The 15,372-nt window shown below is 35.1% G+C and overlaps 1 protein-coding gene across 2 annotated transcripts in view; it reads right to left on the bottom strand.

The window, feature by feature from the left end:
• Window positions 1–15,372, bottom strand: part of LOC145270390 (glutathione hydrolase 1 proenzyme-like) — a 189,485-nt gene that overhangs the window by 52,541 nt on the left and 121,572 nt on the right. For both annotated transcript variants that reach the window (XM_080126041.1, XM_080126040.1), the window contains exons 5-7: window positions 11,589–11,784; window positions 7,984–8,147; window positions 753–902 (exon numbers count right to left, since the gene is read on the bottom strand). In XM_080126041.1, coding sequence (XP_079982167.1) covers window positions 753–902; window positions 7,984–8,147; window positions 11,589–11,784 — 510 coding nt within the window. The remainder of the gene's footprint in view (window positions 1–752; window positions 903–7,983; window positions 8,148–11,588; window positions 11,785–15,372) is intronic.

The raw sequence follows: 15,372 nt of genomic DNA, 5'->3' as shown, positions 1-15,372 counted from the left end.
CCACAGAGAAGGAGTCTCAGTCGCAAAGGAGACCAAGAAAAAGAATTGGAAATAACCCCAACTCGCTTGTTCTATGTAGCAATCAACATTTATTTCCTCATCGTAGACCAAAATCTCTCGGAGAAGTTTGGTAGGCAAAAACTTTAAACAAAAAAATATAAATATATATGGAAAGAGCTTTGTGTCCCTATTTACAATGCCTCCCCACAGGACAGAGTTAGACACCAGGGTCGTTTTTTAATGTGGAGAAAAGGAACAAAAATAAAAATTGTCTCAGTCGTGAAGGACTTCTCCTCCACTGACAGAGAACAAGAAATTGAAGTGTAGATCTGAAGAACAGATGGTATTTATTTGCTCCCCCACTGAGCAAATTAGGCACAAGGCCGATTTTTAATGTGAGGAGTGAAGGGGAAATGGGGACCAACCCCCCGGGGAGTAGGGGAGTTGGATAGTGACAATTGGTATGAAGGGTTTCCCCTACATTGACCAAGGTCTTATACGTGGGGTCGCCCCCACATATGGTCTTTGCTTGCAGTATCTGCTGGAACAGATACTACACTTTGATCTTGTCCCGAAGGCCAAGGAAACTTTTTCTCTTTTTTATACAGTTTTTTTTATTTTTATTTTCTTCTCCGGTGACGTCACTCTGCATGTATTTCCATGCGTGCATCCATGCTAAGTTACAATAAGTTAAGATAAGTTATCCCCCTTAGGTTGGCACCCTAAAGTAAAAAAAAGGACTCTAAACTTACCTTCAAGAATGTTTAGCATGTATAGGTAAACAGCTCCGCTTGAAGGAAGGGGCGTCGAGAAGCCTCTGTATCCATCTGTGGTTAGCATAGTTACAGCAGGTTCGACACGGGCTCTGTAATTCTTCAAGTCTTCAAGAGTTATATTGCCGCCTGTAAATGGAAAGAAATTGTTGTTGGATTAAGACCAGAATTTTAAAATGTTTGAAAAATACTAGCAAGGGGGTGGGGCCGGCTTTGCCCGGTCATAAAATACGTTTACATATAATATTTTAATTTGTCCAGGTTTCGTATATATTATTATACAACCGTGATTTAAAAAAAAAAAAAAAAAAAAAAAAATATTTGGGTGCCATCAGCTAGAATCGAAACCAAAAGCAAAACTGTAGCATTCAAAGCAGGTGACGTGCATTTGAAAGCAACGTGGCACGCATATGAACTGATTAAAAATTAAAAATTAAAAATAAACTAAGATGAATGTACAAAATATATATAACTTTGACCCATTTTTAACCAATTAAAAACTATTTTGACCAGCTAAAAACCCATAAAAGAACAGCCCGTAAAATATCCAAGCATTTGAGGCCCCCAGGGCCGCTCTATGGCTTTTAGTTCCGGAGGAGATAGAGTTTGAAAATATGGAAACAGACATATAGTCTTTTATATATATTATATTTATATATATTATATTATATTTATATAATAGATTTTTGTTGTGGCCGGCTTTGGGTAGGATTGAAACCGTTATCTTCAGACAATATTCACCTAGAATTGTAGAGATTCAATGTCTTTATCCACTGCGCCACGGGCTCCGAAGGGCGATTGAGATCGAATTTTTTGATCTTATAAATCCATGTTTATTCATTATCTCATCTTCCATGGTCGGGTCCGTACTGAATGGTTATATATTATTATCTTATTGGAATTCATTAATAAGATGATTTTTTTTTTTTTTTACACAGTGATCACCACTTATCAAGGCCCGGAAGCCACTCAGGGATAAGGGTTATTGCAAGTACATTAAGTTAGTGAGGAGATTTGCTGAAGTGTTTACTTAAGGGGGCGGTTCATTAGGAATTTGTTAACATTGGACTTGAACACATCCAAGTTGTAGTCCGGAGGGAAGCAGGCAGACGGAACAGAGTTCCACAGGCGTGCAGTTCAAAGAAAGAAGCTTTGTTCATGGAATCCGCGTTTTGATTTAGGCACAGATATAGAGTGGGGGAAATTTTTCACAGTGGATTCAGCTAGACGGGTGTTTTTCGTGAAAGATTGGCGAGGAGGACCAGAGATTGGAGTTCAGAGGAGCACCTGCCATGGAAATAACGATAAAACAAGGATAGGCTCGCAACGTCTCTTCTGTGGGAGAGAGGTTGCAGGGTAGAGAAAAGGGCATCCCCCATTAAGCCACGAAGTCTATTTTGTACTCTGTCAAGGCAGGATAGGCTGTTTTTAGCAGCTCCTGCCCAGATATAGCAACAGTATTCCATCCTTGGACGTACTTGGCTTTTATATAGATAGAAAATTGCATCAGTAGTGAGATATCTTCTGGAGCGGTAGAAGGATCCCACCATCTTTCCAGCGACCTTGGCAACAGACTTGATGTACGTGTTCCATTTCAGATCAGGAGTAAAGGTCAAACCCAGAAGCTTGTCAAAACACGGAGCCTCACCCAGTATTATTTATTAATTTATTTATTGCGGACTATTATTCTCATCTTTATTGGTTGTTGTTTTACGACGTTTCGGCCAACTATTACTTGGCCAAAAACATGGTGAGACGACAACAACTATGGAAGGCAGTAATTGCTGTGGATGCAGTCAGGAGATTCAAAGTTCTTATCCCGTCGTGGTTACCACCTGACGATGGGCAAAGAAACAAAGAACAAAGATAATGAACACACATACACCATGCCACGCTGCCAAATATTCAAGTACACACATATTCATACAATGAACATTTCGAATTGTAACTAATATTCACTCAATCTCCTTGTGACGTGACCATCCCAGGGGGCAATTGGACTCTCCACGGGGGGAGGTCAAGACTCCCGAAATGCAGGAGAAGCCAGGCAGATATGATTTGTTTTTAATCTTTAATTATCATTGGTGTGCCCGGGTGACAGCAAAAGACCTTGCTGAGAGAAAGATTCGATTTGTGATTTTCATTGTTATGAAAATCACAAATCCAATCTTTCAAGAATGGTCTAATCTCTGTTGATTTTATGGGGCCCAGGATAAAAACCCTGGTGCAAAGTTACGGGCGAAACACGCATCCGTGAATAATTGTGTGTGTTGGAAACTAGCACCGATAAAAATAGGACCTAGAAAAAAATTCAGATGAAAATTTCAGGTGTTTTTTTTTGTTTTTTTTTTTTTCAAAATCTAGGATACGACAGATAAAGGGAAAACCCGAAAAGTTAATACATTTGTGGATGAGGACCCTCAGCTCAGTTGCCATGAATGAGATTCTGCCTTTTTTAGGCAATTACGCAACAATACTCGAAAATATAACTTAAAATAATTACCCATTTCCAGGCCATTGTCTAGCCGAATCTCTCTTTTTTTTTTTAAGGGAAATTAAATTGGTTGTGTGTTCCTTCTGAGAGGGGAATTTTCATGCTGGAAAGTTAGTAATAAAAATAGAATCAAATATTCAACCTTCCCTTAATCGGACCACTTACACTAAGTCAGGGTGACAACGCTGCCCCCCCCCCCCACCCCTCCTGTCTTTAACTTGAACTGGCAGTTATCTCGTATTTGGCCCCTGCATTGTTTTTATGTTTTTTTTTTCTATTGGGCTCCCCATGGGGGGGGGGTGTCAAGTCTTCTGAAATGCTGGAGAGGCCAGGCAGATATGACTTGTTTTAATCTTTAATTATCATTGGTGTGCCTGGGTGATGGCAAAAGACCTTGCTGAGAGAAAGATTGGATTTGTGATTTTCATTATGACAATCGACAACAATATCTTTTTTTTTTTTTGTAAATTGTAATCCGAAAATGGAATGACTCGGGTTCACAACTAAGGATTTTTATAGTTTGAGTACAATGCGTGCGACCCGGGGCATGAAAATGTTTGCAGATCCACAGGCGCAATCAGGGAGGCGAGAGACTCCCCTGAGGTGACGTAACTGGATACTAAGGCAATTTTATTCTTGCAGAATGCCCCTTTTGAGGGAAGATGGTTATCTCCCACATTAAATCGACTGTGTGTCACATTTTGTTTTGTGGGAAGCAAATAAATAACCAGTCGTAGCTAGATCGCCGCACGGTGAAACTCAGGAGCAGCAGCAGTCATGTCCACGCAGAACTGTTTTGATTACCTCCCTGACAACGGCTGAATCCAGTAGCAGCAAAAGCGATCACTCGCCATTGACGCACCCGATTCCCAGCAGTCCAGCTTCTCAAGCCAGCACGTGTTTCCCGTAACCACTAGTGACCCGATCAAACCCTCGGCCCGAGACCTCCTACTACCATTTGGATTCTTTACGAAAAATAAACCCAAACGGATTTGTATTCATTCACGATCGTACCTGCTGCATTTGTCATCTCTTTTTTTTTTGTCTTCTTCTTGCCTGTGTCGTCTTTTAGTTGTGCGGCCGATTGCCACCGACATTCGGCCGCACAACAGACACACCAGTTGTTGTCAGGTTGGTTGGTTGGTTGGTTGTTTTTGTTTTACGGCATATCAACCCTTTTCGGGTTATTTAATGCCGAATCCAAAGATTTTGAAGAAAAAATTTTTTAGTATAATATATTTGTTGTTTTCAAGTCGGTTTCTATTTAACCCATAGTTGGGACCCTAACAGGTACTACCACTTCAGGTCAGAGTGGACCTGAGAGCAATGGCAATTAAAGGGTGGCTCCACACTCCCCAAAGCCCGCAAGCTGGGGCCTCACCATCGGATATAGTTTAAGGTCATATCCAGGACCTGACCAATTTGGGAATTCAAGGCGCTGTATATAGAAGGACGTCGACAATTTCCTTTCTTTTCTTTTTTTCTTTTCTTTTTTTTCCAAAGGAGTCACACTACTTATCAAGGCTTGGAGGCCACTCGAGGATAAGCGTTAATGAGTGTATAGTAATCAATGGGACAATATCGTAGTAATCATTAGTAGTGTTATTTATGAACGATGACAGATCCCAGTAATTAGATAAAAAAAAAAGTAAAAGGAAGGGAAATGATGATCACTGAAGTTAAGCAACGTTGAGCCTGGCCAGTACCAGATGGGTGACCATTTGGGAATTCAGAGCATAGTTGGGACCCTAACAGGTACTACCACTCCGGGTCAGAGTGGACCTGGGAGCAATGGTAATTAACGGGTTCTCCACACTCCCCAAAGCCCGCAAGCTGGGGGCCTCACCACTGGATATATTTTAAGGTCATATCCAGGACTCCCATTGAGGGACTTTTACCCTCTGCAGGGGGGGGGGCAGTCGGTGTATTCTAATGCCCCACCGACAGGGCCAAGTTGTTGTCAGATCACCAAAGTTAAGCAACAATGAGCCTGGCCAGATGATCATTTGGGAATAGCAGGCGTGGTATGTACTCCTCACTTATCTCAGTATTGTTTCCAGTCATCCTGAATTTCTACTTGCCAATGGAATAAAATGGAAAAGGATGTGTAGGAAAAATAAATGAATAAATACCTAACTTTATTATAAGGTTAGTAGGAAAAGATTCGTGAAACTTTTCATAATACATGAAACTTCATTATTAAGTCCGTAAGAATACATTCGACATTAAATGCTTATAAATAAATACCTAACTTTATTATTAGTTTAATAAGAAATCGTTAAACATTAAATCCTTATAAATAAATACTTAGTTTTATTATTAAGTCCGTAAGAATACATTCGATATTAAATGCTTATAAATAAATACCTAACTTTATTATTAGTTTAATAAGAAATCGTTAAACATTAAATCCTTATAAATAAATACTTAGTTTTATTATTAAGTCCGTAAGAATACATTCGACATTAAATGCTTATAAATAAATACCTAACTTTATTATTAGTTTAATAAGAAATCGTTAAACATTAAATCCTTATAAATAAATACTTAGTTTTATTATTAAGTCAGTAAGAATACATTCGACATTAAATGCTTATAAATAAATACCTAACTTTATTATTAGTTTAATAAGAAATCGTTAAACATTAAATCCTTATAAATAAATACTTAGTTTTATTATTAAGTCCGTAAGAATACATTCGATATTAAATGCTTATAAATAAATACCTAACTTTATTATTAGTTTAATAAGAAATCGTTAAACATTAAATCCTTATAAATAAATACTTAGTTTTATTATTAAGTCCGTAAGAATACATTCGACATTAAATGCTTATAAATAAATACCTAACTTTATTATTAGTTTAATAAGAAATCGTTAAACATTAAATCCTTATAAATAAATACTTAGTTTTATTATTAAGTCAGTAAGAATACATTCGACATTAAATGCTTATAAATAAATACCTAACTTTATTATTAGTTTAATAAGAAATCGTTAAACATTAAATCCTTATAAATAAATACTTAGTTTTATTATTAAGTCCGTAAGAATACATTCGATATTAAATGCTTATAAATAAATACCTAACTTTATTATTAGTTTAATAAGAAATCGTTAAACATTAAATCCTTATAAATAAATACTTAGTTTTATTATTAAGTCCGTAAGAATACATTCGACATTAAATGCTTATAAATAAATACCTAACTTTATTATTAGTTTAATAAGAAATCGTTAAACATTAAATCCTTATAAATAAATACTTAGTTTTATTATTAAGTCAGTAAGAATACATTCGACATTAAATGCTTATAAATAAATACCTAACTTTATTATTAGTTTAATAAGAAATCGTTAAACATTAAATCCTTATAAATAAATACTTAGTTTTATTATTAAGTCCGTAAGAATATATTCGACATTAAATGCTTATAAATAAATACCTAACTTTATTATTAGTTTAATAAGAAATCGTTAAACATGAAATCCTTATAAATAAATACTTAGTTTTATTATTAAGTCCGTAAGAATATATTCGACATTAAATGCTTATAAATAAATACCTAACTTTATTATTAGTTTAATAAGAAATCGTTAAACATTAAATCCTTATAAATAAATACTTAGTTTTATTATTAAGTCAGTAAGAATACATTCGACATTAAATGCTTATAAATAAATACCTAACTTTATTATTAGTTTAATAAGAAATCGTTAAACATTAAATCCTTATAAATAAATACTTAGTTTTATTATTAAGTCCGTAAGAATACATTCGACATTAAATGCTTATAAATAAATACCTAACTTTATTATTAGTTTAATAAGAAATCGTTAAACATTAAATCCTTATAAATAAATACTTAGTTTTATTATTAAGTCCGTAAGAATATATTCGACATTAAATGCTTATAAATAAATACCTAACTTTATTATTTGTTTAATAAGAAATCGTTAAACATTAAATCCTTATAAATAAATACTTAGTTGTATTATTAAGTCAGTAAGAATACATTCGACATTAAATGCTTATAAATAAATACCTAACTTTATTATTAGTTTAATAATAAATCGTTAAACATTAAATCCTTATAAATAAATACTTAGTTTTATTATTAAGTTACATTCGACATTAAATGCTTGTAAATAAATACCTAACTTTATTATTAGTTTAATAAGAAATCGTTAAACATTAAATCCTTATAAATAAATACTTAGTTTTATTATTAAGTCAGTAAGAATACATTCGACATTAAATACTTCTAAATAAACACCCAACTTTATTATTAAGTTAGTAAAAAAACATTCGACATTGAATCCTGATAAATGAATACTTATTTATTATTAGGTTAGTAAGAACATTAAATACTTATAAATAAATAAATAAATAAATGCCTAATTTTATTATTAGGTTAGTAAGAAAACATTTGACATTAAATCCCGATAAATAAATACTTATTTTATTATTAGGTTAGTAGGAAAAGATTCGACATTAAATCCTTAAAAATAAATGCCTAATTTTATTATTAGGTTAGTTGGAAAACATTCGATATTAAATCCTTATAAACAAATACCTAATTTTATTATTAGATTAGTAAGAAAACATTAATAAAAACTGTAAAAGCTTTTTGTTCAAACTTTTCAGCTTACATGGAACACCGATTTGGGCAATTGTAGTTTTAAGCATCTTGTTGGACGGCACCAAAACTAACCTGCGTCTTGAATATCTGCAACAATTTCGTTGGCAAGTTCTCCAGTGTAAAATTCATCAACACCGTTGTCAGCAATTTTCTGTAGAGTTTTGGCCAGGCGGGGATTTTTGATAATTTCTCCTTCTTTGAACCAATCATTAGTTTCCTTGTTCCACAAGAAATCCCTTAAAAGAATTAAGAATTCAAAGTTTCAAAAAAAAAAAAAAAAAGCAAAAAACAAACAAACAAACAAACAAACAAACAAACAAACAAAAAACTACAAAATTGTTTATTTTCCAAATCTTTACTTGAAAAAATACTAAAAAAAATTTTAACTGAATTTCTTAAATGAGGATTGATTATTCGTATTATTTTGATTCTTCGGACCATTTTTCTCATTTGGAGTTTTATTTGCACGATGTTTCGCCCACTGTAACCTCCAACCTTCTTCAGGTGTTTCTTGTTGAACTCGGGAATCTTTCTGTTGAAGTCGGAAATCTTTCTGTCAAAATCGGGAATCTATCTGTTGAAGTCGGGAATCTTTCTGCCGAACTAGGGAATCTTTCTGTTGAACTCGGGAATCTTTCTGTTGAAGTCGGGAATCTTTCTGTCGAAATCGGGAATCTTTCTGTTGAAGTCGGGAATCTTTCTGTTGAAGTCGGGAATCTTTCTGTTGAAGTCGGGAATCTTTCTGTTGAAGTCGGAAATCTTTCTGTTGAAGTCGGGAATCTTTCTGCCGAACTAGGGAATCTTTCTGTTGAAGTCGGGAATCTTTCTGTTGAAGTCGGGAATCTTTCTGTTGAAGTCGGAAATCTTTCTGTTGAAGTCGGGAATCTTTCTGCCGAACTAGGGAATCTTTCTGTTGAACTCGGGAATCTTTCTGTTGAAGTCGGGAATCTTTCTGTCGAAATCGGGAATCTTTCTGTTGAAGTCGGGAATCTTTCTGTTGAAGTCGGGAATCTTTCTGTTGAAGTCGGGAATCTTTCTGTTGAAGTCGGAAATCTTTCTGTTGAAGTCGGGAATCTTTCTGTCAAAATCGGGAATCTTTCTGTTGAAGTCGGGAATCTTTCTGTTGAAGTCGGGAATCTTTCTGTTGAACTCGGAAATCTTTCTGTTGAAGTCGGAAATCTTTCTGTCAAAATCGGGAATCTTTCTGCTGAACTAGGGAATCTTTCTGTTGAAGTCGGGAATCTTTCTGCCGAACTAGGGAATCTTTCTGTTGAGCTCGGGAATCTTTCTGCCGAACTAGGGAATCTTTCTGTTGAACTCGGGAATCTTTCTCCCGAACTAGGGAATCTTTCTGTTGAACTCGGGAATCTTTCTGCTGAACTAGGGAATCTTTCTGTTGAACTCGGAAATCTTTCTGTTGAAGTCGGAAATCTTTCTGCCGAACAAGGGAATCTTTCTGTTTAAGTCGGGAATCTTTCTGCCGAACTAGGGAGTCTTTCTGTTGAACTCAGGAATCTTTCTGTTGAAGTCGGGAATCTTTCTGTCGAAATCGGGAATCTTTCTGCTGAACTCGGGAATCTTTCTGCCGAACTAGGGAGTCTTTCTGTTGAACTCAGGAATCTTTCTGTTGAAGTCGGGAATCTTTCTGTCAAAATCGGGAATCTTTCTGTTGAAGTCGGGAATCTTTCTGCCGAACTAGGGAATCTTTCTGTTGAACTCAGGAATCTTTCTGTGTAGTCGGGAATCTTTCTGTCAAAATCGGGAATCTTTCTGTTGAAGTCGGGAATCTTTCTGCCGAACTAGGGAATCTTTCTGTTGAACTCGGGAATCTTTCTGTTGAAGTCGGGAATCTTTCTGTCAAAATCGGGAATCTTTCTGTTGAAGTCGGGGATCTTCCTGCCGAACTAGGGAATCTTTCTGTCAAACTCGGTACATTTCGAACAGAAGCTTTCATTTAATCTATGGGAAGAGAGTTAGGGTTAAGGAGACGGGGTAGAACACTCTCGATTGTATTTTGAGCCTCACCCACGCTGATGATCAAACCTTCAGCTTTGCAACTGAATTTACCGAGTACTTTACCCACCACACCATGGTTCCTTAGAACAAGGACCCATGGCATATTGGATAAAGTACTTAGTAAAATTCAATTGTAAAGTTATATTCTTCTGGAGATTAAAGAGTAAATCTTCAGTATGGTGAACACTTAAAATTCCCGAGTTTGACCAGATACAGCTGAACAAGGTCAGAGGTCATTAGAACAGTAGTCCAAAGGATTTAAATAATACGGTTAACATTATTGTCCAAATTGCTGCTTTATTATGTTGATAAGGAACATTGGCTGTTTATAGATCAGCTTGCATGAAACTTTTTTATTAGGTTAGTAAGAAAACATTCAACATAAAATCCTTATAAATAAATACTTAATTTTATTATTAGGTTAGTAAGAATACGTTTGACATTAAATACTTACAAATAAATACATAACTTTATTATTAGGTTAGTAAGAAAACATTCAACATTACATACTTACCAATAAATATCTGACTTTATTATTAGGTTAGTAAGAATATATTCGACAATAAATCTTTATAAATAAATGCCTAACTTTATTATTAGGTTAGTAAGACAACATTCGACATTAAATCCTTATGAAAAATACTTAATTTTATTATTAAGTTAGTAAGAATCCATTCGACATTAAATACTTATAAATAAATACTTAATTTTATTATTAGGTTAGTAAGAAAAAATCTAACATTAATTCCTTATAAATAAATACATAATTTTTTATTAGGTTAGTAAGGAAACATTCGACCATAAATCTTTATAAATAAATACCTAACTTTATGATTAGGTTAGTATGAAAATATTCGATATTAAATCCTTTTAAATAAATACCTAACTTTATTATTAGGTTCGTTAGTCGACATTAAATACTTATAAATAAATACTTAATTTAATTATTAGTTTAGTAAGAAAACATTTGACATTAAATCTTTATAAATAAATACCTAACTTTATTATTAGGTTAGTAAGAAAACGTTTGACATTAAATACTTATAAATAAATACTTAACTTAATTATTAATTCAGTAAGAAAGCATTAGACATTTAATCTTTATAAATAAATACCTAACTTTATTATTAGGTTATCAGGAAACATTCGAACTAAAATTCTCATCAATTCATACCCAACATTATTATTAGGTTACTAATAAAACATTAAACCTTAAATTCTTATTAATAAATACTCAATTTTATTATTAAGTAAGTAAGAAAGTTTAATTTATGGGTGTTGTATGGTCTTGTTCCGTCAGCAAGGACCCCTGGCGTAACAGATAAAGTACTTAGTATCTGTTTCTAAAACTAAACAAAAAATTCCATGAGCAAATCTTTTTTTTAGAACTGCTCACCTGTGAAACACAATACCGTGAGACTGCTTACCAGCTGACTATAACATAGTCGTTTTCAAGTCCAAAGTAAACAAAGTTTTGTTGAGCTGTTCCTTTTAAATAATTACTTTATACCCAATTTCCACCCTCACTGACCATCACTGACCACCACGGTGCTTGATACTCATTAACTTTTATCCTTGAGTGGCCTCTGGGCCTTAATAAGCAGTGACTATTGTAAGAAAATAAAAATAATGGAAATAAAACAAGTATTCCTGCTACTTACTTTAACTCGGAAAAGTTGGCCTTAATTATTTCTGCAGAACCATGGATAGCGTTAGCTGTGTCCGGCGCCAATGGATATCCTTCAAGGCACATTTTGATGGCTGGCTGGAAAAGTGTCTTCCAAGGAAGCTTCCCAAACCTTTGGTGGGCTTCCCACAAACCTCGGATTTCACCTGGTATCCCAATAGCCTTACCGCCTGTGAAAAATTAAAAAAAAAAAGGCATTTTCATATTTGCCATGAAAAAACATATATTTTAGAAATGTTTACGTAATAATTTCAATTTGTGCGCACAATTTGTGCGCACACACACACACACACACGCGCGCGCGCGCGCGCACACACACACACACACACACACATATATATATATATATATATATATATATATATATATATATGAGAACTTATAGGAGAGAACTTGAATGCCTACTAGAAACTATCCTCAAGTGTCTAAGGTCTGTATAGGAGTTTGTCAGAAAAACCTGGCTTGAGGATACTTTTTCCATAGAAGTAAACCCTGACCAAATATTCAAAATCACTTAGTATTCGCTGGCCAAGTAAGATCTCCTTGGTATAGCTAACCCACACTAGCTTTTACGAGGAATGGTGCACTTTCTCCAAGTGATGTTACCTCAAGTAATAGCATGAAGCTGGATACTTCACCAAACTAGATAAATTCTTGTCCTGGAATCCAGTAAGATCAAGCGATCAAAACAAAAGATATGCTGCAATGTATAAAAATGGTTAATTGGGGGGGAGGAAAGATCTCCTTGGTATAGCTAACCCACACTAGCTTTTACGAGGAATGGTGCACCTTCTTTAAGTGATGTTACCTCAAGGGGCTACTATTTGGGGAGATGTCTTGGAAAGACTAACAAGGTATTTGTTTATGTTACATTTAAACTTCTGCATATCAGTACAGCCAGGGAAGCAAGCAGCGGGAAGGGAATTCCAAAGTCTAGCTGTTCGAGGGAAGAAACTATTAGAATATAAAGCTTTCTGGCATTTTGAGATAACAACAGTGAAGGGGTGGGATCTTATTGCTAAGCGGGTTTGTCGGGGATGTGTATGTCGAGGGGGTACTAGTGAAACGAGTTCATCAGAACACATTCCATTAAAATATTTGTAAAAAAGGCACAGTGATGCAACATTGCAGTGATGAGACAGGGGCTGGAGCTTAGTTGATAAGGTGGGAGCGATTAGATTGAAAACTCTTTTTTGAACTTTATCTAAGAGGGAGAGACTAGTGATAGATGCACCAGCCCAGATGTGGCAACAATACTCCATGCATGAGCGAATGGTGGCCTTGTAGAGGTACAGGATACTCTCAGGGGTGAGTAGTTTTCTCGCTCGGTAGAGGGAACCCACCTTCTTTGCAGCAGCCTTTGCAATGTCTTCAATGTATTTGTTCCAGTTTATATTGCCTGTAAATTTTAGGCCGAGGAGTTTTAAAGTTGAATAGTTCAATAAAATAAATTCACATCGTAATAGACGATCTTTGATTTACTGTTAGTCCAGGACCTCAATTTTTTGTCATTTGTTTCGGATGTTCCTTTATTAACAAAACATTTCACTTAATTTCTTCAGTGAAGTACTCCTGCACGTGAAAATTACTTGTAGTTCCATTCTTACTCCATTACAACAATGATCATATATTGATATTCAAAACTTTATTTTATGTAAATTTTGCTTAAGGTAGAATTATCGGGTAGGGTGCTATTTGTCATGGATATAGGGGGTTGGAGAGGCGTCTTGTAATTGTTAAAGGAGAGCAGCTTAGTTTTACTAGCATTAAGTGTTACCATCTATTTGTGGCCCCATTCCATAATGGTCCGGAGGTCATTTTCTAACGATTCTGTCATTGTCTTTTGACTTTATCGAAAGAAAACTGAACAATTTTTATGCGATATAGAAAAGAAAAAAATCCAGAAGTGGTGATGGGAGAAATGCTAGTAGTCTGACAGAGCGGAATGACGTCACAGTAAGGAAAAAGAAGGCTATAAAAAGGAAAGAGAGAACATGTTTAAGAAACGATCATGTTAGAGATGGGGGTGACGTTCAAGAGCACATTTGAGAAAAACGATCATGTGAGAGACGTCACAGCCGTAACGAGAATAGCAGAATATGCTCCCCACCTGACCACAACCTGGATGTCTTCAAGTCCAACGTTAACAAATTCCTAACGAACCGCCCCCTTAAGTAAACACTTCATTAAATCTCCACACTAACGTACTGTACTTGCAATAACCCTTATCCCTGAGTGGCTTCCGGGCCTTGATAAGTGGTGACCACCATGTAAAAAAAAAAAAAAAAAAAAAAAAAACGAGAAGTCACGCATGGCAGGAGAATGAGGAAATAAACGTCATTGTAAAAAAAAAAAAAAACGAGTCGAAGTTCATTTCTATTTTTTGTCTATTTGCGACTGAGGCGACAACGTGTTGGGTAATGTTACAGTAGGTGGAGGGAGGTAAGTGATGCTATGCATAGCAGGTATGTGAAAGAAGGAGAAAGAGGAGTGGGAAGAGTAGTCAGCAAAGTGGGTAGAAGAGGAGAAAAAGTATCCATTGCCTCTCCCGACTCTTACTATCGCTTCTCTTCCCTCCTACTATTACTTCTCCCCCTCCTACTATTGCTTCCTCCCGCTTACTATTGCTTCTTCTTCCTCCTACTATCGCTTCTCCTTTTTCCTACTATCACCTCTCCTTCCGTCTACTATTGCCTCTCCCTCTCCTACTATTGCTTCCTCCCTCTTACTATTGCTTCTTCTTCCTCCTACTATCGCTTCTCCTCCCTCCTACTATCGCTTCTCCTTCCGTCTACTATTGCCTCTCCCTCTCCTACTATTGGCACCTCCCTCTTACTATTGCTTCTTCTTCCTCCTACTATCGCTTCTCCTCCCTCCTACTATTTCCTCTCCTCCTCCTACTATCGCTTCTCCCCCCCCCCCCTCCACTCCTAAGTCTTTTTTTCTTATCACATAAGAACTTATTAAATCCAAATGTTCTTTTATTAGTATTGATCTTTTATTAGTATTGATCTTTTATTAGTATTGATTTTTTTTTTTGATCTTTTATTAGTATTGATCTTTTATTAGTATTGATTTTCTGCTGTGATTAAGATCACTTGCCTAAATAAGCCATGCTTGATCAATATGTGTGACATATGGTGCATTTGCAGGTGTTCATCATCATCACCATCATCATCATCATCATCATCATCTTTGAGATCAAAACAAAATTTATATACTTAATTGGTTAAGTAAGCCACCGTAGCAAGTTCTGGATCTGTCTGATTAAGTTAAATCAATTATTAAATGAATTATTTAATCATAGACGCCTTCTAGTAATCAATGAACCAAAAACACCAAACGGCCTGAATTACCTCCCTTTGACCATTATAGGATACAAATCGACCCAATTTCAAACAAAATTAACTAACAATACTTAACAATATAATTGGATTATCTCCCTTCATTTTATCCTACTTAACGATATGAAAACATTTTTCAAGTAGAATAACAACGAATCTTAAAACATTAAATAACAATAAATAGATTAGAATACTTCACCCGTAATATTATACAAGGATTTTTATATATATATATATTTTTATATATATCTTTAATGCACCCATTTTATTTACTCTCGTATTCAATTAAACTTTGAAAGGGTTTTAAATCCGAGCACAAATATAACGATAATCTATAAACATTACCTGCCACTAATACGAAACTAAAACTAACCATAACATTTTTGCAAGGCTGTTACGGCCATAATATCGAAA

This window comes from Euprymna scolopes, chromosome 46, assembly GCF_053919585.1.
Source record: "Euprymna scolopes isolate OS-2025 chromosome 46, ASM5391958v1, whole genome shotgun sequence".
NCBI lineage: Eukaryota > Metazoa > Mollusca > Cephalopoda > Sepiida > Sepiolidae > Euprymna > Euprymna scolopes.
The sequence above is the reverse complement of the archived record's forward strand: the minus strand, read 5'-3'. Positions and strand labels throughout refer to the sequence as shown.